Source organism: Erigeron canadensis, chromosome 6 (assembly GCF_010389155.1).
Source record: "Erigeron canadensis isolate Cc75 chromosome 6, C_canadensis_v1, whole genome shotgun sequence".
Classification (NCBI taxonomy): Eukaryota; Viridiplantae; Streptophyta; class Magnoliopsida; order Asterales; family Asteraceae; genus Erigeron; species Erigeron canadensis.
This window is the reverse complement of record NC_057766.1, coordinates 5068443-5093042: the sequence shown is the minus strand read 5'-3', so window position 1 is coordinate 5093042 and position 24600 is coordinate 5068443. Positions and strand designations below refer to the sequence as shown.

At 33.4% G+C, this 24600-nt stretch overlaps 2 protein-coding genes across 3 annotated transcripts; both read left to right on the top strand.

The window, feature by feature from the left end:
- The first annotated feature begins 244 nt into the window (after positions 1-244).
- LOC122603250 lies at positions 245-10858 on the top strand. 2 transcript variants are annotated; one of them, XM_043775909.1, is made up of 12 exons: positions 245-852; positions 2845-3102; positions 3298-3540; positions 3718-3867; positions 4979-6140; positions 6439-6601; positions 6925-6998; positions 7110-7197; positions 7918-8043; positions 8613-8719; positions 9116-9270; positions 10385-10858. In XM_043775909.1, exons 1-12 carry the CDS (start codon positions 370-372, stop codon positions 10628-10630), a joined length of 3255 nt encoding a protein of 1084 aa, XP_043631844.1. In that variant the 5' UTR covers positions 245-369; the 3' UTR covers positions 10631-10858. The 2 variants fall into 2 exon arrangements, with proteins under 2 accessions (XP_043631844.1, XP_043631843.1); XM_043775908.1 differs by having other exon boundaries at positions 4976-6140.
- A 4937-nt stretch (positions 10859-15795) lies between these two features.
- On the top strand, positions 15796-22619 carry LOC122605875 (auxin efflux carrier component 1). Its single transcript, XM_043778836.1, has 6 exons — positions 15796-17082; positions 17220-17424; positions 17543-17628; positions 20971-21128; positions 22068-22144; positions 22319-22619. Exons 1-6 carry the CDS (start codon positions 15903-15905, stop codon positions 22389-22391), a joined length of 1779 nt encoding a protein of 592 aa, XP_043634771.1. The 5' UTR covers positions 15796-15902; the 3' UTR covers positions 22392-22619.
- The last annotated feature ends 1981 nt before the right edge of the window (positions 22620-24600 follow it).

Genomic DNA, 24600 nt, shown 5'->3' with positions numbered 1-24600 from the left:
AAAATATTCATAATACCTTTCAAATTAAGTTGGACATTAATTTAGTTCTAATAAATTATTTTTATTTTATTTTTACACTTTACCTTTATAAAAAATCTGATAAATCCTCGACTTTATTTATTTGTTTTAATTTTAATATTTTTTCATTTACCTGGACATGTCATGTATAAGTTGACAAAATAGAGTAGGAGTACAAATTTAATGAAACCAAACCGGAAACCATTTCTCACACGGTTTGTAAATAGTAAATTCCAAGCATCAAAATCATCATCATCAAAAATGTAAAAATCACACATACACACCCAATCACACAAACTCTTTCCGATTGATTAATTGATGAAGAATTAATTCGATGAAAAAGTCAACAAAATGACGACGACAACAGCACTAATCACCGGCGATCGGTATCTCGAATCACTAGTAAAATTCGTAGAGAAACAAGCCGGTCCATTAATTGAAGGAACCCTAATTCTAAAACTAAATCCAGTAGGTCTTCACTACGTCCAATCACGTCTCGAATCGTTATCGGAACTCGAACGGTTACTCTCCGGAGCTCCGGTAGACTATCTCCGAGCATATGTATCCGATTTAGGCGATCACCGCGCTCTCGAACAATTACGGCGGATTTTACGGATACTTACGTCGATTAAAGTCATATCGTCATCATCATCAGTGATAATTGGACATGATGAAGGATTGTGTAGAAGACGAGATCCGACGCCGTTGTGTTTGTTGCCGTTTGGAAGATTGAAGGTTCTGGAACTCAGAGGATGTGATTTGTCTAGCTCTGCTGCTAGAGGTTTGCTTGAACTTAGACATACTCTTGAGAAGATTATTTGTCATAATTCTACTGTAAGTATTTATATATCTGTATCTATATTTTTTTAATTTCGGTGAGTAGTTTATTTTATTATATCTTTGAAGTTGTGTATCTATATCTATATGTATATATATTTTTAATTTCAATTACTGCATGTATCTGATCAGTTGATTTTATTATACCTATGAAGTTGTGTATCTATATCTGTATCTATATCTATGTGTGTATATATTTTTAAATTCGATTACTGCATGAACCTGATTATTTGATTTTATTATACCTATGAAGTCGTGTATCTATATCTGTATCTATACTATCTGTATCTGTATCTATGTGTATATATTTTTTTTAATTTCAATTACTGCATGAAGCTGATTAGTTGATTTTATTTTATTTATGAAGTTGTATATCTATATCTGTATCTAATTATTGTTTTTGAATTGCTGCATGAAGTTGATTATTAGATTTTTATTATATACATGAAGCTGTATGTATCTGTATATATATATTGTTTGCTATTAAGTTACTGCATGGAGTTAAGTATTTGATATTTGTTCTATTGACGAATTGACTTTAGGTAATTATTTGATTGTAAGATTGCTTTTGGGGTTCTTCATGTAGATATATATTAGGTATCTATGCAGTTGGAGGTTAATTGATTTTTTAAGGTAATAGGATTTGTTTTGTTTCTGCTTTGGCAAACTGTTGGATTTCGTTGACTTGATTATTTGGGAATTTGCAGTTTAAGATGCATAGATTTGAATGATAAGAGGCTTAGTTTTACTCGTAGGTGATACTTGTTGGTTTTTTATGAACATTTAATTGTTTGATTATTACTTTATGGCCGTACGGGATGCATAGATTATAATAAAGTAGGATCAGTAATAATTTATCTGTAAGATTGTGTTTTTTAGGTTTGCGTGAAGCTAGTTTTCTTGTTTTTATAGTATGAGATGGATGGATGGATTTTATTGACAGTAAGATAATGGTATAAGAACTAGTTGATAATTGTTTCTCCTCTGTCCTTATTTAGGTGAAGGTATGTATTTTGGAGATGATTGATTGTCATAATCCAACTTTAAGATCTTTTCCGCATTCCGTATGAAGTTAAAAGTAGATTTTACAGCACAGATAGATAAATTTTAATGATAGTAGGATTAGTTCTACTTTTAGCTGACAAATTGTTAGTTTCATGAATTTTATTGTCTAGGTTCTTACAGCATGGATTGTAATAATTATAGACGAATTATTTCCTGTTGATGACTAGTGCTTTTCATGTACCTTATTGTTCTATTTCCATATATGAGATGGATAGATTTTAGTGGTAATACATTTCAGTTTTACTTCTTGTTGACAAATTGTTGGTTTTCATGGACTATATTAATTTATTTTTTACAGTATATGAGATGGATATATATATTTCACAGTTATAGATATGATTTTTCTTCTAGTTGACAAATTGATGGTTTTCACATCTGAGTGAAGTTAATGATTTTGGTTTTGAGAGTATGAGATGCATAGATTTTTCTAATTTTTATTTCAATTCTACTTCTAGCTGGCAAATTCTTAGGTTTCCATGAATTTTGCTACTTTTTTGCAGAATGAGATGGATGGACTTTAATAATAATGCTAATAGATAAATATTACATTACTTCGCAATTGCTGGTTTGCATGAACTTACTTATTCAAGTTCCATTGCGGCATGAGATGAATAGATTTGTATACTAAACCATTCAATTCCATTTTTAATAAACTTCATCGTTTAAATACTAAGTATGAGATCTATAGTTGAAAATCCACTTCTAGTTGACAAATTATTGGTTCTTATGGACTTGCAGTATGAGATGTATAAGATTCTTCTAGTAATAGGTTCAGTTCTAGATATCTTGTTGGGTAGGTGACAATTGTTGGTTTTAATGAACTTTTACAGTATGGTATGGGTAGATTGTAGTTAAAACAACAGGATAAGTTATAGTTCTAGTTGACCATTGCTGTTTTTTTTTATACTTGTTGTGGTGAAATAGGATGCGCTTCGACATGTTTTTGCTAGTAGAATTGCAGAGATAGAGCACTCTCCTCAGTGGAAGCGATTGTCAATTGTATCTTGTGCTTATAATGGCCTGGTTTTGATGGATGATTCTTTGAGGCTCTTGCCAGTTGTTGAAACCCTTGACTTAAGTAGGAACAAGTTTGCGAAAGTGGATAATCTTTGGAGATGTAGCAAGCTGAAGCACCTGGATCTTGGTTTTAATCATCTGAGAACCATTGCATCCTTTAGTAAGGTAAGTTTTTTCTTGAATTTGTTGGAAATCTAATTATTATGCAATAACATTTGTGAATACAATATGAATGAAGCTCCAAGTATCCATTGCAGCAATGAGTTTAGACAGTTGGCTATCAAACAATCTATTTAATCTTTGTTTTCTATAATTAATCGAATGGATAACCAAATTGCATAAAATTATTTTTGCATGCAGGTCTCATGTCAACTTGTGAAACTAGTGCTGAGGAACAATGCTCTTAGTACCATGCGTGGGGTGGAGAATCTAAAATCACTTGAGGGGCTTGATCTTTCTTACAATATTATATCTAACTTCTCTGAGATTGAACTCTTGGCTGGTCTTCCATCACTCAAAACTTTGTGGTTAGAAGGAAATCCTGTCTGTTCTGCAAACTGGTACAGAGCACAAGTGTATAGCTTCTTCTCTGATCCAGAGAAGGTGAGAATTGGAGTAGTTATAAGTATCTTTTACTAGCGTAGATACAATTTGAATGAAGCTCCATGTACCCGTTGAAGCAATGAGTTGAGATAATTGGCTATCAAACAATCTATCTAATCTTTGTTTTCTGTAACTAATTAAATGGATAAATATATTTTATTTTGCATTGCATTGCAGCTGATATTGGATGACAAAAAGATTTCTACTAGAGAAGGCTGGAAGCGACAGATTATTATTGCCAGTAGGCATAAACAGCCAGCTAGCTTTGGATTCTATTCCCCAGCCAAAGATGAGGCTGAAACGGAGGGGAGTGTTACGACAAAAATGGTTGGTTATTAGCTAATTAGTTTTTGGGTATTTTATTTGTAAACTTTATTAGATGGGTATGGTTAGGTACCTAAGGATTATTTGGAGCTGTGAACATGAAAAGATTATCGGCTGTAATTAAACAGGCTGAAAGAAATAGTCTTTGGATTACATTATGCTATTTGAAGTAGTTATAATAGTTTAATTGGTTTTGTTTGAAAAGTTATTTAAGTAATTAATAGATAATTGGAAAGGACATACTTTTGAAAGACGAGAGCAAGTACCCGCGCGTTGCGGCGGTGAGATGATGGGGGTGATAGGTCATAGAGTGTGATAGCCAAATGTCTTAGCCGTACGGGCTCCGCTCTCGAATTTAAAAATTCGTCAAAAGTATATCGAATAACATCTCTAATGAAAGAGCATGAAATTTTAAAAACACCCATATAATTTTTATAATTTATCGATGTACGGTTTGTGAGATAAAAGATTTTAAACGAATTGGAGGAATAAATGATTTATGGATGAGAAAGAAAAAAGATGACTGGTTGAGATTTGATGAGAGAGAAATGGTGTTTGGTAATATATAATTGATAGAAGGGGCATTTTGGCAAAGTAAATGTTGAATTGAAAGTTGAAAGTTGAAACCCTATTTGCTTTATAATATAGTATAGAAGTATAGATATAGATAAAGAGGCATCTTGTGAGATGAGAGTAAAAGTATTAAGTAAATTGGATCAGAAGAAGAGATGAGAGTAAAAATATATTAAGTTTATTTTACCTTTTTGTAACTAGTTATGTTGCAGCCTGTGTGATACTGATTATTAACAATTGACTATTTGACTTATGCAAATATTAAACTGATACTGTAACTTCAAGTCAGAATAATGAGCTCCAAAGTACTAGTCTGAACATTGTTGAAAGTGTATTTTATACTTTTTTGTTTACTTTTTTTTGTTTGCAATTTGTATATGTTTTACAATTTCACGTAACACAAAAAACAAAGATACATGCTTTCTATTATTACTTTCACCATGATTACATTTTGACCTATTTTCACGTAACACAATAAACAAAAATACATGCTTTCTATTATTACTTTCATCATGATTACCTTTTAACCTATTTTCAGAAGAAGCTATCTCGTGTTGCCAGTATTGAAAGTGAAAGCACCAGCACAGTTGTGGATTCTGATAACGACTCAATCACTTGTGATGATGAGGAACATGGCAAACAGGAAAATGGTGATGTAAATAAAGGAGCTGGAATTGATGATTTTATGAAAAGAATTGAGTTCATGAAAAGAGAGCATTCTCCTCTATGGCAGGAGGAGGTTCAACGGTGGATGACTCATGTTTCTGATGATCATATGAGTGATACCTCAAGTGGGATTGCCTTGATTTCTAACAAGGTATCTAATTCTAGAAAGAAAAGAAGGTTGAAACATTTTGGTAAAAAAACAAGATATATATCAGGCTCTGCTGAAGTTTTTGAACGTGACCACCATATGGAACTTCAAGAATCTTATTACCCATATGATGATATGTGTATCAATACTGTTTCACATGAAACTGAAGAAGGGTCTGTTTCAAATCATATCAAACTGAAGTCCTCTGACGATAAAATAATTAATCCCACTAAAAGTATTCAACCACCAGCAGATGAGGGGGCATATTCTGTCACTGGCATCGAAGTTGAAGAAGCCGAAATGAAATTTTTAGAAACTGTCAATGATATTACCGATGCTTGTTCAGTTGATGCAGGATCACCTCCTCATTATCAAGAAGACATTCTGCATCGTCGCCACAACCTGGAAGAAGAATTCCTTCAGTTATCCGCCGAGTCATTTTCGGTAGTATCTTCAGATAGCTATTCAAGTGATAGTGGAGATGATTATGCTGAAATTGGATCCAATATACATAATGAATCTACCACCGATGATCTTTCAAGAAGTATGGAGAGCCTATCATTCTCCCCTTATGATGATGTACATAAAATGATAGAAAATGGCGCATGTTCTGTGAACACCTTCAATACAGATTCCAGGGACACTGAACAGTTTGGCAACCATCACCAAGGGAATGGTGAAATTGTTGGTCTTGTGAGGCAAGAAGCAAATTGGTTGGAGAAGAAAAGCAAAAGAAAACCAAAACCAAGAGTTGTATCATTAACAGAGAAGACACAAACAGATGATGCAATTGATTCATATGATTTGAAGTACAGTGCTTATGATGTGCAAGAGGCCTATAGACGAGAGTCGGAAATTTGTGATTACCAGATGATGGTTGACGGTAGAGGTAGCTATGATTGCCCATTTTTTTTATAAATCGGTTGATTCGAGTTATGTTAGTTGGTCAAACCAGTAAAAGCAGTAGAAAGGAAACTACCCGAATGGTTTTAAATGTTATTTGTATATTAGTGCATAGGAACCTCTCTATTTGAAATCATATAATTTCTTTGCAACAAAATAATTTTTTTAGACAGAAGTGATAGTTTCATGTTTTGACCTGAACCCGTTTTTCTATCTGTTACCTGAACTGCCTGACCCTTCCATTTTGCCACCACTAGTTGACGGCGTACACTGTATCAATGCAGGAGAAGAGAGTATTGCTGAAACAAGTGTTCCAGGCGCCAGAATAGAAGAATTTATCTTAAATAAATTCAAAGTAGATCTTGCAGATTTTGGGGTTCAAGAAACATGTAGGCAATTTGTGTGCTGCAATTGTTTGCATGAGGATCGATCTGGGTGCAATAACAGGTGTTGTTCTTGTCAGCATTCCTATATTGCGACTTTTTGTAATCCTTAGACCTTTTCTTGATTAAACAACGTAAGTTGTCATTGTTATACATGATTGAAATCGACCGATCAAGGACACCTGGAAACCATTAATACAAGTACAATTCTGGATTATCTTGGTGTGAAGACGAATGCAAATCCCAACTCTTATGTTTTTTCTTATCACTTTTTATGTTTATATTGTTATATGGTGGGTGAAAGCGTGTCAACGTCTTACATAAATTATTTCTTAAAAGAGCAACAATAAGTCCTCACTATCTTTTTTTTTTGTTGTTGATGGACAGTGGAACAACGCTATTGCTGAGCTGTGAACAAAAGTTGTATGTTGTGCTCCTCAATGGCCGACATGATGGGTCAGGTTAGGTTCGTTGCGGTATGACAATCGTGCAAATTGGAATCGTTATAATCCTTCTATATTGCGTATACAAATACCTTCTTTCTGTTCAGCTCTGTTCATTACCATGTGCAGGATCTAGCCGGAGTCTCAGTCTAGTAGGTTGCCTCGGGACTGATGATGTCAAAGAGGTTCTAGTAGGTTTAGGACTTCAGGCAGTGAGGTCAGTGATTCAGCACTTCAATAATTGCTCTAACTAGAAGTTGCAAAATGGGCGGCCTATGTAACGGGTCAAAATGGGTGGGTGACCCAACATTTGTCCAATATATTAAATAAATTTAATTTCTTTTTTAAATATTCGTTATAGGTCTAATTACAAAAGTTATGCTATTTATAAGATTATGGCTTTTACAATACGATGATTTAGGAGGTTATGCATAAGTACGGTTTGGGTAACTTTTAACTCATTTCCTTTTAAGCTAGTTTTGTATTTTACTGTGTGACTAGTTGGAGCTAGGACACAGCTCAAATCAGCCATTCATAAGTAACTGGGCTTCACCATTCACGTCTTTTGCTATTTGCTCCCCCCCCCCCAAAAAAAAAAAAAAAAGATTTGTCACCTTGTGGTTTTTCCCATTTCATGCAACATGACATCCTATCATTGTAGGTTTCTTTTTTTCCTTACAAACTCAATGGAATTTGTATAGATATGTTCTCTTAAGTTATTTTAGCTAATTAATGCTATGATAATTTCTCTCCATGATAAGTTGTATTAGCCAACCTCTTTTGTGTTTTTTGGCAAATGTTTTTTCAGCAATAACTTACATTTTAATGTTGTGAAAGTAGATCTAAGTGAAATGGAAAATTGATCTACCTTGCGATGTTGTATCTTTCTTATCTTGCCCCTTGAGAAAATTCAGTTGTACCAGTCTTGATGTCACAGGGTATATGGTAAGCGAGGGGCAAGGTATACGCTCATAACAAGGAGCGTAGAGAAATCACGGCTGCTTATATCTATGCTGGAATGCTTTCATTCAAATGCTAAGAAGAAAGGGTTTCCTTTGATAAGGTGATTAATAATATCAATGAAATTGAATATTGTTTTCCTTAGAGGTGTTTGGGTGTGCATATTGTGCGTCATTATGTGATAGTGACGAGTTAGTCACAAATAATTGGCGGACTCTACAATGAAGTATTTGGTCATGTTTCAGTTGTATTTAGTTAAAAGAATGAGATATTTTAATTTTCAAGGAATGAATAGATAAAGTTTTTAAAAGAAACATTCATGTTAAAAAGGAGACATGTTTTGTGAAATTGAAGTTGTAGAGGTCCCTCAAATTAAGTTCATAGAAGGTTTAGATGGTAATTTTTTACCCTTTAATAATCCAATTTGTTGTAGTTGCTTTCAATGTGATTATCCGAAGCTGCTCTTTTTGCCTCTCCAATAATCACATAATTAAAGTAGAATCTCTCACCCAAACTCTGAAAATTAATTTTCAAATGTTTTGTTTTGAATAGTAAATCTGGACACCCATAGAATTATGATATGGTTGCCTGGCTGGATGGAAAAGCATGTCTGTTTTCATGTGTTTTTCATTTTATGCTTTCTGATGACCTGGCTATATATCTGTATGTCAGTTTGGATAAGATACAGGTTGCTTTGTTTGAGAGAGACGTCTGTGGAGGATCAAAAACAAACATCCTTCAGTACTCGATGGTATTATTTTGGAACAACAATTTTGAAGGTATTTATTCTTGATTCATAGATATAGAAACTGTTAGTACCTTATTGTGTGCGACTACCCCATCATGAGGAAATTGCGTTATTATCTTTTGCAAGAATTATTGAATTTGCATATTAACATTATATTAATAAATAGTGTAATAGGGTTTTTATGCTCATTTAGTAAAGGGAAGGTCTGGTGGATTGATTAAGCAGTGAAAATTGGTCTGTTAAGCCTGACTTTTGATCTATCTTAATGGGTAACCAAATCTTTCGATTTGAACCATGCGATCTATTTGAGATAAAACATAATCCATGTTGACCAATTTATAAATAAATGGGTGCTGCAGTTAGTTAAAGTTTTTGTTACCTTATATTGCTAACATGGGCAGTTCTTCAAACATGTTTTGTTTAGCAGATGATCAATGGTTTTCGAGATCATTGTTTGTTCTTGGAGGGCATATGCTTGTGTGCATTGAGGATATCTCGCAGTTTGGTTTTGATTCGCAGGACACGTTTACTCCATATTTCTCACTTGATACGTGCTGTTTAGTTGTCAATGCATTAGAAATGGTATATCATCCTTAACATTCTGTTTTGCTTTATTCATTCATGATGAGCAATTAGGGGTGTGAACGGTCCAAGTCAGTCAAACTTTTAGGCATACCAGAAATCCAATCCTTCCCCCCCCCCCCCCCCCCCCCCCCCCCCCCCCCCCCCGTTTTCCTTTCCGCCAAACTGACTAGCCAATTATGTTGAGTCAACTGAAAATATGTAGAACCGGTTCAGTCGAAATTTTATTCACTTCTCACATTGAAAGTTACGTTTTTAATAATGTTAAACCTTTAAAATATTTATTTATGGTTATTTTACCTGGTCAAGAACATTAGGAACCATGTACGAATACGTCACATTATATCTTTAGAAAATGAAATTGCATACCAAATTTCTTTAACGTTTTCTATTTCAAAATTATATCATGTCAACAACGAAAAAATAGATCTTGGAGGATATGGTTTGTCAATCATCGCATACCACAAAGTGCCAACGAAGGTTTAAATATTTTTAAAAAAGAAAAGAAGCATGTGTATAGCAACATGCTATAATTTTCAGATGGGCTTATGAGAAGTTCTTAAATTTGAGAGAACTAAAAGAAAGAATGAAACGGAAAGGTTTGACACCTATTTGCTTCGCAAGTTGTACACCTTTTATCCAATTGGAGTACACGTGACTATCCAAATAATATGATACGGCTAATAAAACATGTCTGTGTCAGCCTACTCTGCCAGTTTGACCCTGCAAACTCTCAACCAACCTGCATACTTAAGTTTACAAATTTCACAAACTGGCTGGCTGAGTGATGGGTGGCCAACCATCCAACATGCTTTGGTTTTGCCTGTTTTTCATCTTCACACTAACTGTGAACTCCTTTAGCTGATCAACTATGGGTTGGTCTACCATGGTTGATAGTTAAAACTTGGAATGAGTGTCTATTAAATTCACATTGGTCGACTTTCGATACAGTTGACTGATTTTGTACATTTGCTTAATACTAATTATTTAGTTTGGCCCATTTGACCCTTTAGATATACATAAACGAAATGAACCCATTTACTAGTAAATGAGTTAAAACTGCTATTTGTCATTTGCTAATAATTGAACCACATTATTCTCCCTCTGTTTGTAGGTCATAGACACCAAAGAGAGCTATTGTGTGACATTAGCTCTCAACTATGTTGCATCAGAGTTCTCCCCTTGGGACACAGTTAGAAAATCAGAAAATGAATCAGTCAGCACCCGGGCTACAGCTCCCATGACTTGGAAGATGAGATGGTTTAGTGAAGACGGTTTATTCAAGTTTGTTGCGCTTCTGAAGGCACTCCATGCGGGAGCTGAACCTGCATCTCCTTTGAACATAAGATACGTACCTTAAATCTGTAAATTTTGTATTTGTTTGTAGAGTAAGGTTTTGCGGTTTTGTTAGCATTCATTTTATTCATTGGTTCCTTTTTTACGTTTTCAAGTATAGTCGCTGTATTGTGGGTAGAGGATGGTATTTTGTACAGAATAAATGTACAGTGTGTAGTGGTTGAAATGGTCTCATAGTTCTATTTATTATTTTTTTTTTATAAAGAAAGCACATCAGTGAGAGTTAGAAATGCGAAGCGTTGAGTGATTTTTTTTTTGCCGCTTGCTTCCCTGTTCTTTTTTTCCCCCCTTTTGTTCCCCTGAATCTCGTTAACTATATGTAATGTAAAGTCCAATACTCCAATGGCAGTGTCCAGGTATCCTGAACTGCCCTCAAATTTCGGCAATGCATGTAAATGGCAATGTATACCAGATTATGCAAGTGTATTGGCATATTGCTTCTGAATATCATGTGGACTCGGTGTCACATGAAACATGGATTTGGATCATATTAGTTGCTATCAACTTTCTGGATCGAACTCATGGATCGTAAGTAAGATTAGGTGACTACTGGTTTTTTGTGGGTATATTTAATGGGAATTTCTAGGATTGGTTGGACTTTTGCCCCACTTTGCATAAGTTTTAATTTTTAAGGATTAGTTGGACCCCAATATGTTAGAGAGGGGATTACAAATTTATAATTGCCGAACATGTATTTGCAATCACCAATTGCATGTCGTGTTAGTCAAACCAATTAATTTGCATAAGATTTGGGCAGATTGCACAATCTTCAGGAGTTCTGTTCTTGCAAAGCTCTATGAGGGAGCTTTTCCATCACATATCTAATCATATTGTGTCGTTGCTGGATCGAGCAGAGTAATGAAATGACTTTTTGTAACAATAAACTAAAATGTTTTCTGGTCGCCTCACTATATCCATCCCTTTCATTGAACATATCCATCCTAAACCACCAGAAGAACGTCACTTTCACCCTTTGCTGCACAGCAAAATGTGTACGATCTCCATAAATGCACCCCAAGAAGAGTAAGTACTTCAAGATGAGCCTACCAAAACTCTGAAGGTATATCGGTATTTAAAACATTGGTTATACTCATCATAATTCATATAGTACGGTGCCGTACTCTTTATCATGGTGAGTAATTCAGTAATCATTATCATTATATATAATAAAGAAGAATTGTTTTCTAAAACTATTTTAAAAAAAAAATATTATGTGCCATGTCTATAGTTTTTGCCAAAAGGATTTTAATTTATTTATGATGTCATATTTACTATTGAACATTTTTAAAGATAAATAGCCTACTAAATGTTTATTTTAAATTTTATTATAAATTGAAAATGTCTTTTTATGTTTTATGAATGCAATATGTACTTATATATATAAATTATATGTTACTTAATTTAGTATCTTCAAACCAAATTATAATATATCAAATAACAAAAAATTATATATATTTATATTTATATTTTATTTATTTTATTTTAAAAATTTTAATTAAAATACCCGGATTGAAACCGGGTTTATTAGCTAGTTGTATAACATGTCAACATGCTGAGTTGAACGATACAATTCATGTTTAACCTGTTAGCTGTTTGTTTGCTATGCATCTATGACCATGTAGTTTCACTTGTCGCTACACGTAACAAATCGTAACTTCTAAAGTTCATTTCATACAATTCCAATTTAAGTAAAGTTCATTACATTTATCATGCAATAAGCCCTAAAGAAAATATCTTATGTATTTTAACATACTTTTTTTTTAAAGGTGAATTTATTTGAAACTTCTGTGTCGAGATTCGACAACGGGAGGTCTAACATACCTTGTCTCAACCGGGTCGGCGTTAGAGAGCTCTCTTGAAGTGGAAATACCTATTGCACATACCCGATGAGGAAAAACCCCCTACTAATTCGCCCGAAAGCACAACAATTAATAAGGGGTAAAAACTGTCCTCAGACTTGAATCTGGATATACTCAAACCCTTATAAATGGACTTTCTATATTCACTCAAGGCTTTTGAATCCAAAACCTTTTGAATGGGAGGATATACATTCAACCAATGAACTACCTGAGATACATGGAATGATGGGATACACCTTTTACATTTATGAATAATTAAAACATAACCTATAATTTACATTTATCCATCTTTCTACTAAATATATTGATTCCGAATAGCAACTAACAAATTTTTTTTTAAATGTTTTATTATACATGTATAAAAATCATGAGCCTCTATCATATAAGTTTTCTTATCATGCAAAATATCAGTGAATTATATATTACATGTATGGCGTGGTGTTATATGGTTAATGATGTGATAATATTTTTGATGTGAAGTTACGAATTACTAAAAAATTTCTTATATAAATAAATAAATGAAAAATCAAAAGACAACACTTAATTGAAATCGCAACTCTCACCCATTGGCTACCGTCCCCTCTATCATCTCAACCAATGCTCATGCGCATCTCTACAAAGAAAGACAAAAACCAATGTTTGGAGTGCGCTACCCAAAACCATATCTAACTGATATGCTTGGTTCAATTCAATATATATACGTATTCCATTCCCTTGACCATTCACCCATTTCACAATTTTAATAATACCACCATTCATCCATAGATTATATATATCCCAAATACACTATTTCTTCTTGTTTAAACAACCTAATTAAGTTTCATTTATATCTTCCAAAAAAACAAAAGCCACATTTAGTGCATATTAACAAAGTATTGTAACGGAAACATAGTTTGTAAGTGTGTAACTGGAAAACATTGCATGGATATTACATAGAATGCGAGAATAACTACAACATATTCATTAAAGATAATCATATCTTCAAATATACAATTAACCACATATATTAAGATCATGAATTTCCCGTTGATGAAAGAAGTCGAGGCAACATATGCGAGATGCATTCCAATCTACATACAATTTTCAAAAAAAGTTCCGATCTACATACAAATCTTTAAAGCTAGCATAAATGCTTCCACAAGTCATGCTACATGTCTTGCACTCTAATTTACAAACTTGAATATCATTGTGTCAAAAGATACTCGAAAATATAATACTAGGTCGATGAGCTCGTGTGTTATAATAAAATAGCTCCAAGCCGCAACTATATCAATTACCGTATGTAGGGGGTGTTTGGTTTACAAAAGGGAAAGGGTAAGAGAAACTCTCTCTCTCTCTCTCATATACATATTTTCCACCACCACCACCACCACCCACCGAAATTGTCTCCGGCCACCATCACCATATCCCATCTCCCTCTTCTTCTCTAATAATACATATCTTTAACAACCACCACCAGTCCACCACCCACTGGGTGTCGGATGATGGATTTTGGTGGTGGGGGTTGTCGGATGGCGGTTGGTGGAGGTGAAGTCCGATGGTGATGTCTCTGGCCACCATACACACACACACACATATATATATATACATATGTTTTTGGGTGGTGGAGGCTGTTGGAGGTGATAGAGGTTGTCAGAGGAGATGTCGGATGGGTGGCTGCCGGAGTGATGTCGGATGACGGTGGCTGTCGGAGGTGATGTCGGGTGGCAGTTGCCAGTGGTGGATTCCAGCAAGTTCGGCAGAAAAAGAAAAAAGAATGGGTGAAGAAGAAATTTGTGAGTAATCATTACCTTACCCCTCAATTTATTGGGTAATGCTCCATTATCCACTCCTAAGTATTGATTATCTTTGCTTACCCCTACCAAGCACTAGTATTCATTCTCTTTGTCATTCCTTACCCCTCAAAACCCCCCAACCAGGCACCCCCTAACTATAAGAGCCTTACAAGTAGATGGATAATACATGTACCATACTATACACATTCCATACAACAAACACACATATACATAGGGACACCAGAAAACATTTCAAGAAAAGAAAAAGTCAAAATTCATAAAATTTTTTCCCCAAAACAATATGTGAAGTATAAAAATACAACCCGGTTTGAGTCAGAATCGGTTCGGGTACATCCCGGTTTTTGGGGTGGTGGAGAACCCAACTTCTTCTAATCAGTTTTTACCGGATTAAAACTAGTTCGAGTTCAAAACCCTATTATAACTAGTTTTTTATTTTTATTATTTTTTTATTAGCTTTGCGTGTGTTTAAGTGTTATTTCTAAACTAAACTCAACATACAAATTTAATTTATCCTAGTTTTAGGATGTCAAAAATGGTAATTAAAATCTATAAAAAAAAAGGGCTCATATATATACTAACATCCCTCTAAACCAGTTTTTCAAACCAGTTTCAGAATATCCGGGTTGTGACTGGGTGCAACGTTCAAAATCACAAACCGGTGCTGAACCGGCCGTGGCCAATAAATGAACCGGTTTTGGTCAAAACTGGTTTGGACCAGTTACGATTTTCAGGCTTTTTTTTTTCAATTTTAGATTATTTATACATGATTACATATATTTATAACTTTACCACTAGTCATTCAGTTTGGATTCGCCTCCACCGGTTTAGCTGGAAACTACCTAAGTTCTACCCAAATTAATATGGAGACGCCTTTATTTTCGTCCACTATCATTAGCTGGGAACTCCCTGAGTTCTATCTGAGTTACTCTGGAAACGCATTTACATTCATATATTCATAGCCATTAGTTCGAAATCCCTGAGTTCCACCTCAGCTACTCATGAAATGCCTTTACGTTCCTCTCCGCCATTACCTCGAGTAGAACTTAATATCTTACTAAAAGAATTTTTAATAATCTTTCTAAAAACAATAAAACATATATTAGACCTCTCACAATTCACAGGTTATACCATCTTTAAATATATTATAGGGCTAATTATTTGAAAAGTCCCTCAACTTATCCCGAATATCTTTCCTGGAGCTCGAACAAAAAAAAGTTCTATTGTGAGGATAAAACCCGACTAAACATTTTTGTATTTATTGTTTAAAAACTTTAACTAATTATTTACTGGCTGATGTAATGCCAACACGTACTAAATTTTAAACAATAAATACAAAAATGTTTTATACCTAATTCTGATTTGTTTTATGTTTCCACCAACCTAAGTTAACATATATATAAATTAAAACATACACACAAAAACAAGTAGAAAAAAACAAAGTGAAAGATATTACTAGTAGAAAAACCATATACTCCTTTTGAACACTCAAAGCACTTCACTTTCTTGATATATCACTTCCCATATATCTCTCCCAAAACCCTCAATATCATTCTTTGATATATATACATACACATATATATTCCCACCATCTTCACACACTTAATTCACACACACTTTCATCATGATCAGTCTCTCAGATTTCTACCATGTCATGACAGCCGTGGTTCCTCTCTATGTTGCCATGTTCTTAGCTTATGGCTCTGTCAAATGGTGGAAGATTTTCACCCCTGATCAATGCTCAGGCATCAACCGTTTCGTTGCGCTTTTCGCGGTTCCGTTACTCTCATTTCACTTCATTTCGTCCAACAATCCTTACAAAATGAACTTACGGTTCATTTTAGCCGATACCCTTCAAAAACTTGTCGTGCTGGGGTTGCTCACACTCTGGAGCAACCTCAGCAAGACGGGTAGTTTAGAATGGTCGATAACGTTGTTTTCGTTATCGACCTTACCTAATACCCTCGTTATGGGCATTCCTTTACTTAAAGGAATGTATGGTGGTGAATCTGGGAGCTTAATGGTTCAAGTAGTTGTGTTACAATGTATTATTTGGTATACTTTAATGTTGTTTTTATTTGAGTTTCGTGGGGCTAGGTTGTTAATTAATGAACAGTTTCCGGGTCAAGCTGGGTCCATTGCTTCAATCCATGTTGATTCGGATATTATGTCGTTGGATGGGCGACATGTGTTGGAGACAGAAGCAGAGATTAAAGAGGATGGAAAGCTTCATGTTACTGTTAGGAAATCAAATGCGTCAAGATCAGATGTTTTCTCTAGGCGTTCACAAGGGTTTGGGGCTACGACGCCCCGTCCTTCTAATCTGACGAATGCAGAGATTTATTCTCTGCAGTCGTCAAGAAACCCGACCCCAAGAGGGTCGAGTTTTAATCATACTGATTTTTACTCAATGGCGGGTGGTGGTGGGAGGAATTCAAATTTTGGGGCTTCAGATGTGTATGGTCCTCCTGTATCAAGAGGACCCACACCACGACCTTCCAACTATGAAGAGGAAGGTGGAGCAAGTGCTGCCAATAATAAGTCACGTTTTCATCACGGGATGCCAGGTGGAAATTACCCAGCACCCAACCCAGGAATGTTTTCCCCTTCAACGGGGAAACCAAGTGTACCGTTGACCAAAAAGGCCAACGGGCAAAAAGCCGACGAGGGTTCAAATGATCTACATATGTTTGTTTGGAGCTCTAGTGCTTCCCCGGTTTCCGATGTATTTGCGGCTCGTGAATATGGTGCAGTCGACCCACCAACCACGAAAGAACTAAAAGTGCCAATATCGCCCGTAAAAGGTTTATATATGTATTCTTTTGTTGCGCTCCTCCATTATACATTTTATTATAATATTATATTTATTACATATTTAATATGAGTTGTGTTTAACAAAATCCTAATCTGATTATACATATATTTAATTTATTATACTTAGGTAATGGAGAAGAGTATGTGGAGAGTTACGGAAATAACAACATAAGCATCGAGAGGACAGGAAAAGGCGTCGTTGGTGGCAAGGCAATGCCACCAACGAGCGTGATGACACGACTTATACTGATAATGGTGTGGAGGAAATTGATAAGGAACCCAAACACATATTCAAGCTTGATTGGTCTCACTTGGTCTCTAGTATCTTTCAGGCCAGTTCAAAACATATATAACTATATCTGTTTTTAGCTTGTGCATATTCGAATAAAAGAATTTATATATAGATATACTTATATAAATATGATTTTTGTTAATGTTACAATACTACAGATGGAATGTTGAAATGCCAGCCATCATAGCAAAGTCGATATCAATACTGTCTGATGCAGGACTTGGCATGGCTATGTTCAGTCTTGGTTAGTACTAATTAAACATTCTCTCTATCCATATTTCATGTCTTGCCATACTAACATGAAACATATTATTATACTTTATTTGATTTGATATTTAATACTAGTTTATTATATGTAATCTTTATAGTAAGAATATTATTTCTTCATACTTAGCTTGTATACTAACAATAGATAAATAAGAAAAAAAGGTAAATTTGGAAAGGAATCTTTCCTACGAAAGAAGAAGCCTTTTGTATTTCGGGACCATATATATAAAATTTAAAAAAAGTAATTTGTTTATTTCTTGATAGATGGAGTATTATAATTTATAAAAGTTAAAATTGAAATAAATATCTAGAATCCTTTTTTAAAAAATTTCAGAAAATGAGAAAAAGTAATTGAATTGAATTAAAATTGAAACATAATCATTTAAAAAACTAAAATAATATATATTGTTCTTGGAAGTCACTCATTGTGTATTTGAGAAAACTTTAGTTTTATTGAACGAATTTATATCAAATCAAGTGTTATTCGTTTAATGTGTCACTATTGAGAAAAGGAATGCGATTAGGCAATAAGTCTATGTTGTCTGCCTCTTTTTGTAGTATCTTGATACTCCTTTCATCTAAAACACATACAAATCAACCACTTTTTTAGCTTCTAGCATTCTACTCTAGATTACTACATTTACTTGATAGGATTTTAATAAAAATTTACACATAATAATAACTAGGTAATATATACTATTATTATTTGTATAAATTATTTGTATACTTAGATTTCTAGATTCGTAAAAATCGAAATTTGATTTCTGTAAATCGATAGAAATTGAAAGTGTCTTTTTTATTTTTTGATAACTTAATTTTAAGATTTGAAAATTCATGCAAATTTCTTTGCTTTTTTTAATGTAGTTATGTTACGTAAATAACTGAAAAAGAAAAGTGAGAAAAAGAAAGATATTGGAATTAGTTAGGCAGTGTGATGATGGTGATGATTACTTACAAGTAGTAAGTGGTGGGGATGATGATGGAAAGGTGTTTTAGATTGTCGGGTGCAAATGCATAATGATAAAGTAAAAGCAAGTACTCTCACTCTCAATTGATTTTCATTTTTGGGTGTGAATGGGAATCAACTTATATATATATATATATATATATATATATATATAACAAGGGGAAAATCAAATAAGAACAGTTTTAAAATAAAAATGATGAGAACACTTAAAAAACATCATTTTGATGCATTAAAAGTCCATAAAACTAACATAGTGCTTAACTAATTATCATTATTTAACTGTTTAACAACACATTGATCCGTCAAAATCGAAAAAATCACGTTTTTTGGTGGATGCATTATTTTGAAGAATATGCATCCAAGATGGATGCACAAAACAAAAAACATGATTTTCTTGATTTTGACAGACCAATGTGTTGTTATACACTTAAATAATGATAATTAGTTAAGCACTATGTTATTTTATGAACTTTTAATGCATCAAAATGATGTTTTTTAAGTGTTCTCACCGTTCTTATTTTAAGACTGTTCTCACTGGAGTGTTACCCTATATAACAAATACATATATATAAACAACTTCACTTTCTTTGACCCCATAAGCCTATTTTCCTTTCGTATATCACTTCATACATTTTTAGTATACAATCAACGATCATTATTTTGTTCACCTTTTTATGTAGTATTTGAACTTTGTCACTACAACATTAAATACACATACACACCTAGATAAAAAGTTAGAACCATGTAAGTAGATAATAAATTTTCTTCCCAAAATGTGCGTCTATTTATTTTTTGTGTTGATTTCAATTACGTTTTCTTATTATTGCTTGAGCATTACAATTGTATATTAAGTAGTATATCTTACGTGAATCCATCTATTTGACATCTACATTACATTCCGTGATATAATATCAAATATTTTTTTGGTTTCAGAATAATTATCATGTCAGTACACAATTCAATTATTGAAGATGTATTAGACTTTGCACTAGATGTTTATTTTGAGAAGAAAAATACTACAAAACATTAACGATTTTTCATAAAACTAAAAAGTTTAAATTAAAGATATTTTGCTATGATTTTATGCACTATAAATTGTAGTAATTATTATGATACATACATGCTACGCATGCATAAGCCTTCCAAATTTTAGCATCAAAGTAAAAAAGTGAAATAAAGTAATCGTAGTCATTTTCTTGCAAATAAGCAAGTAAAATGATTGTAAATAGTAGTAAGTAGTATTGACAAGACATATGATGGATAAAATAAAAATGATAATGATTACGTCGATGATGATGATATTGGGGAGTGATTTTTGTACTAACAATTTTAACCATACATAACAATTAACAAATACTCAATTTCTACTTAAACGGGTATGAGATATATTTTTATTACATAGTGATGTATTATTACGTATGCTTAAAAGATGTTCTGACAATATGACTTCCGATGATGAAGCAAAATGATATTCCTTCGTCTCATTTTAGTTAGTCATGTTGTTTAACTTTGACCGTATATAATTTTTTTGTGTGATGTAACACTTGATATAAAATATATGAATAGATTGTGTTTTTAATGTACTTTTCGTTCATATAAGTTTTATCAACTACTATATAGTACAAACAAAGTTATTTACAGTCAAAGTTAGTCAACATGACAACTAAAATGGTATGAAGATAGTAATAAAGTCGAATGAATGAGTCTAACAATTGGAAAAATGGTTGTATAATTGTTTATGGCATTGATATATTATAGCAAATATTTAGGCATATATACATAGCAAATATATATTTTATTATACTAGTTATAAATTATGTATTGTTGTGTATGTTTAATGGGTGTGTTTGTATTTGCATTTATAAAATAAATTATACGTTTATAAATTGCGTTTTGAAAAAACATATTCCTATATATTTTTCAAAACTGTGTTTTCTCTTTAATAAAACACAGACAATCACTTATTTTGTCCAACACATTTTTTCTTTGTTTACGTGATGCAAACGTAATAATCGGATAATCAACTCAAAACGCAATCTCATACCCCCTTAAAAGATTGTTATAAGCATATGACTCCTGATAGGAAAATGATTAATCAACCTAATTGGTGTGTCCAAAGATATGCCTAAAACCTTAAGAATTTGACATGTGGATTCCACTATTTCTCTTTCCTAATTTTGCCCCCTGATTTTTCCACATGTCATCATCTTACAATTAGACACATCTTTAGGCACACCAAATAAGTTGATTTATCATTATCCCTACTGATAATGATGATGCAAAATAATAATTATAAGAAAGGAATGAAAGAGTGTGATGATTGAAAGTTTGATGGTTGGAAAATGGATGTAGGATTGTTTATGGCATTGCAACCAAGGATAATAGCATGTGGGAATTCGGTGGCAGCTTTTTCAATGGGTGTGAGATTCCTTACGGGTCCAGCTGTCATGGCTGCCGTTTCCCTCATTGTTGGCCTTCGCGGCGTTCTCCTTCGTATCGCCATTGTCCAGGTACGTACCAACGTCATTTTTTAAACCCGTAATAAAATATACTATAGAACTAATTATGTTATAAATGTTTAGGTGTTAGATGGTGTTTTTAGCTCCGAGCTTATTTACATTTGTTGTGATATTTTATTAAGTCAAATATGAGTAGCTTATAAGTAGTTTGACTTTTTAACGATATGTATGTACAAACTACTTTTTAGTTATATAAAATAACGATACACTTTAAACATTCATATTCGTCGACTGAAAGTTATAGTGTAAATGGTACTTTTGACAAATTTATGCGCCTATATGTGATTAGTTATATGTTAGTGAGCCATATACAAAGATAAAAAGTGTATTAACAAAGTTAAGTTGCTATGTGTGTGTATTTTATCGCAATGGCAATTTTTTATGTAAGAAAAATGATAATGAGGGTCATGTGAGAGTCACGTGGAGCATGTCCATGCCTTGATCAAAGCAAAGTAAAGCGAAGCAAAGCGTGCATTCAGTCTATTTAATTACACACTAAATCCGACACTCCCATTTTGTCTGCCACTCTTTCTCTTTTGATTTATTTTTAATTAAATATAACCTTAAAAGGATAAATATTCATTAAAAATTAATTAATTATTCTATATCATTAACTTTAAGGTTTGTCTTTTTATTATCCTTTCTAATAATCCAATCCAAATCCATATATAAAAGTTTATATAAATAGAATCCAAATCAGCCTGAAAAACTTTAGTAACTGTATTATTATTATCAGTCGGCCCCTAATCAAATTTACCGAATTAAGGAAAATGATAAATTTCATAATACTCCGTATATATTTTTTGAAATGACATTACATTAGATTGTTATGACATGTATGAATAAAATAAGTTTGATTCTTGTACAAATATAGCCATCTAACTTTATTTCTTTTCGTATGATGAATTTGTGAAATATAAAAACAAACAGGCAGCTTTACCACAGGGAATTGTCCCCTTTGTGTTTGCAAAAGAGTACAATGTCCACCCTGATATTCTAAGTACTGGGTATGCTTCCTTCTTCGGCTTTTCTTTTACTTTCACTTTACTTTTTATTCTTCTCTTTTTTGCCCCAAAATAGATTCCTCTACATTTTGTAACTATTATGTTTTTTTACCACCTGATTTTCACACTTTTTTATATGATACTCAACTTTATTTTTGTGTTATGTCAATGTTGTAGGGTTATATTTGGGATGCTAATAGCATTACCCATCACACTTGTGTACTACATTGCACTTGGTGTATCAAAATAGACATCGTCACAATTTGGTGGAAAATACGTCGACACTAATGCTGGAAAGCAGTTGTTTATGTAGTTTTCAGGTCATTAGATGCTAGAAATAGTATAAAAAGAAAATTTATCGCGGTTGTTTATTGGGGTTGGTTCCACATTGTTTAGTCGAGTTGATGTTATACGAAAACATGGTAAAAACTCGCCTTGGTGATGGTAGTTTGTGTATTTATGTTGCATTTACATGTCATTTGGTATCGTTAGTTAGATTGTCAAATATAGTCCCATTTACTTCCATATTCAAAGTGTTTGTGGAAGGTGGTTGTTTCAACTTATTTGGTAAAGGAGTTAATATGATGTGGCTTATATTTCCTTGCATGAATTTACAAAACTTTGGCTTATAAAAGGCTTTATTTGATGACAAATTAGATCACTGACAGGCCATTAGTCATTCCGATTTCTCCTTTCTCTGAGTGCAAGACCCAAAGACCACACACGGAAAGAAACCTAACATAAATGAGAATATTCTTATGGCTCAACATGAAATCAATTTGTTTTTCGTCTCGTGTGGAACTTGAACATATGACTCCTCATTATAAGAAAGATTACCAAATGCATTTAATGTTACCTAATATACAGTATTCTTAAAGAAACACTAACACGGTACCCGCATAATGTGACGATGGTCGTGCTGGCGACGGTGTGGTTGTGGGGACGACTGTCGGTGGTGGAGGTGACGTCGAGTTGTGTGGATAATTGATATAAAAATAATTGATTAAAATGATTAATGGAGATATTTTAAAAGATAAATATTTTAAAAGATAAATATTTTAAGGGATAATATATGTAAAAATATTTTAAAAAATGCTAGGTAAATATATTACATAGTATACATAAAGGAAGGATTTATAAACATTTCTCCCCATGACTTTCGACTAAAGGGGTAATTTTTTCTCCCCATGACTTTCAACTCAAGGGGTAATTCTTATTAATAGATTCTATAGGTTATTAGTTGTAGAAATCAATTAAGCATTGTGTGTGGGTCACTTTACCTGACTTGTACTTGAGATATTATAGAGTTAATTAGAGGGTGCCCAATGGGGCTAGTCCCTCATTAGTCCGGCATCGAGGGACTAGTCTACACCATTGGGTGGAATTAGTCTTTCACTCGTTCTTGGTGTTCGTCCGGGTCACTAGTCTCTGCAGGACGAGTCTTTTTTTTTTTTTTTAATGCTATATACAAAGAAGAAGACAAAAAAGTTAGTGGGTCCAAGACTAGTCCTTGAGGGATGAGTCCATTGGGTGCATTTTGAAGAGATTAGTCCTTGGAGTGTTTTTTGCTGATGTGGCGCTGACATAGACTAGTCTTTGGGGATGAGTCCTCACCATTGGGTACCCTCTTAGCTGGCCCGATGCAATGACCCAATATCTTCTGATTATAACCAAAATCCTTTTTCTTTTTCTTTTTTATTTTATTTTAATGGCATACGAATGTAACCACCTATGACAAAATGGTTATGTAATGTAGTGATCTTCTCAGGTGGCTATATGCACCTATGTTTTTTTTTACTTATTATGTAAAATATGTACGGACCTTACATAGTATAGCAAAAAAAAAAATACATAGGTCCTTATATTAATTGACACAAATAAAAAGGTTCTTACATAGCATAGCCAAAAAAACATAAATGTATACATCACATAGTCACCTAAATAGATTATTACATTACATAACCATTGTGCGTGATTACATTGATATGTCATTATCTCTGTATACAGTTATAGAGGCCTCAAACTTCTACTTCTTTCCCAATATGGAACACTCTATGGGGATTCTTACGTGTTATTCACCTCAAACTTCTACTTCTTTCCCAATATGGAACACTCTATGGGGATTCTTACGTGTTATTCAATGTAGTCGATGCAAATATGAATTAATTTTCATCGACCACATATCGACAGTCCTTAAGCTTGCCCGTTTTGCATGTCACAAGGCTTTGTCTGACTCTCAACCATTCGTGTTTTTTAAAACCTACGGCGTGTCATAAGAATAATACATAGATACTCTGTTCATACACAAGCAGAATTAGGCACGAAAAGATCAATGAAGCCAAATTACAAAATCAAGCAACTTCATCTTAAAGCTTAACAGAACTCTATAGTGTAAAAAGAGCGCCAATGTAATTCTAAAACGAATGATAGACTGTTAAAATCAATCAAATCACATAATC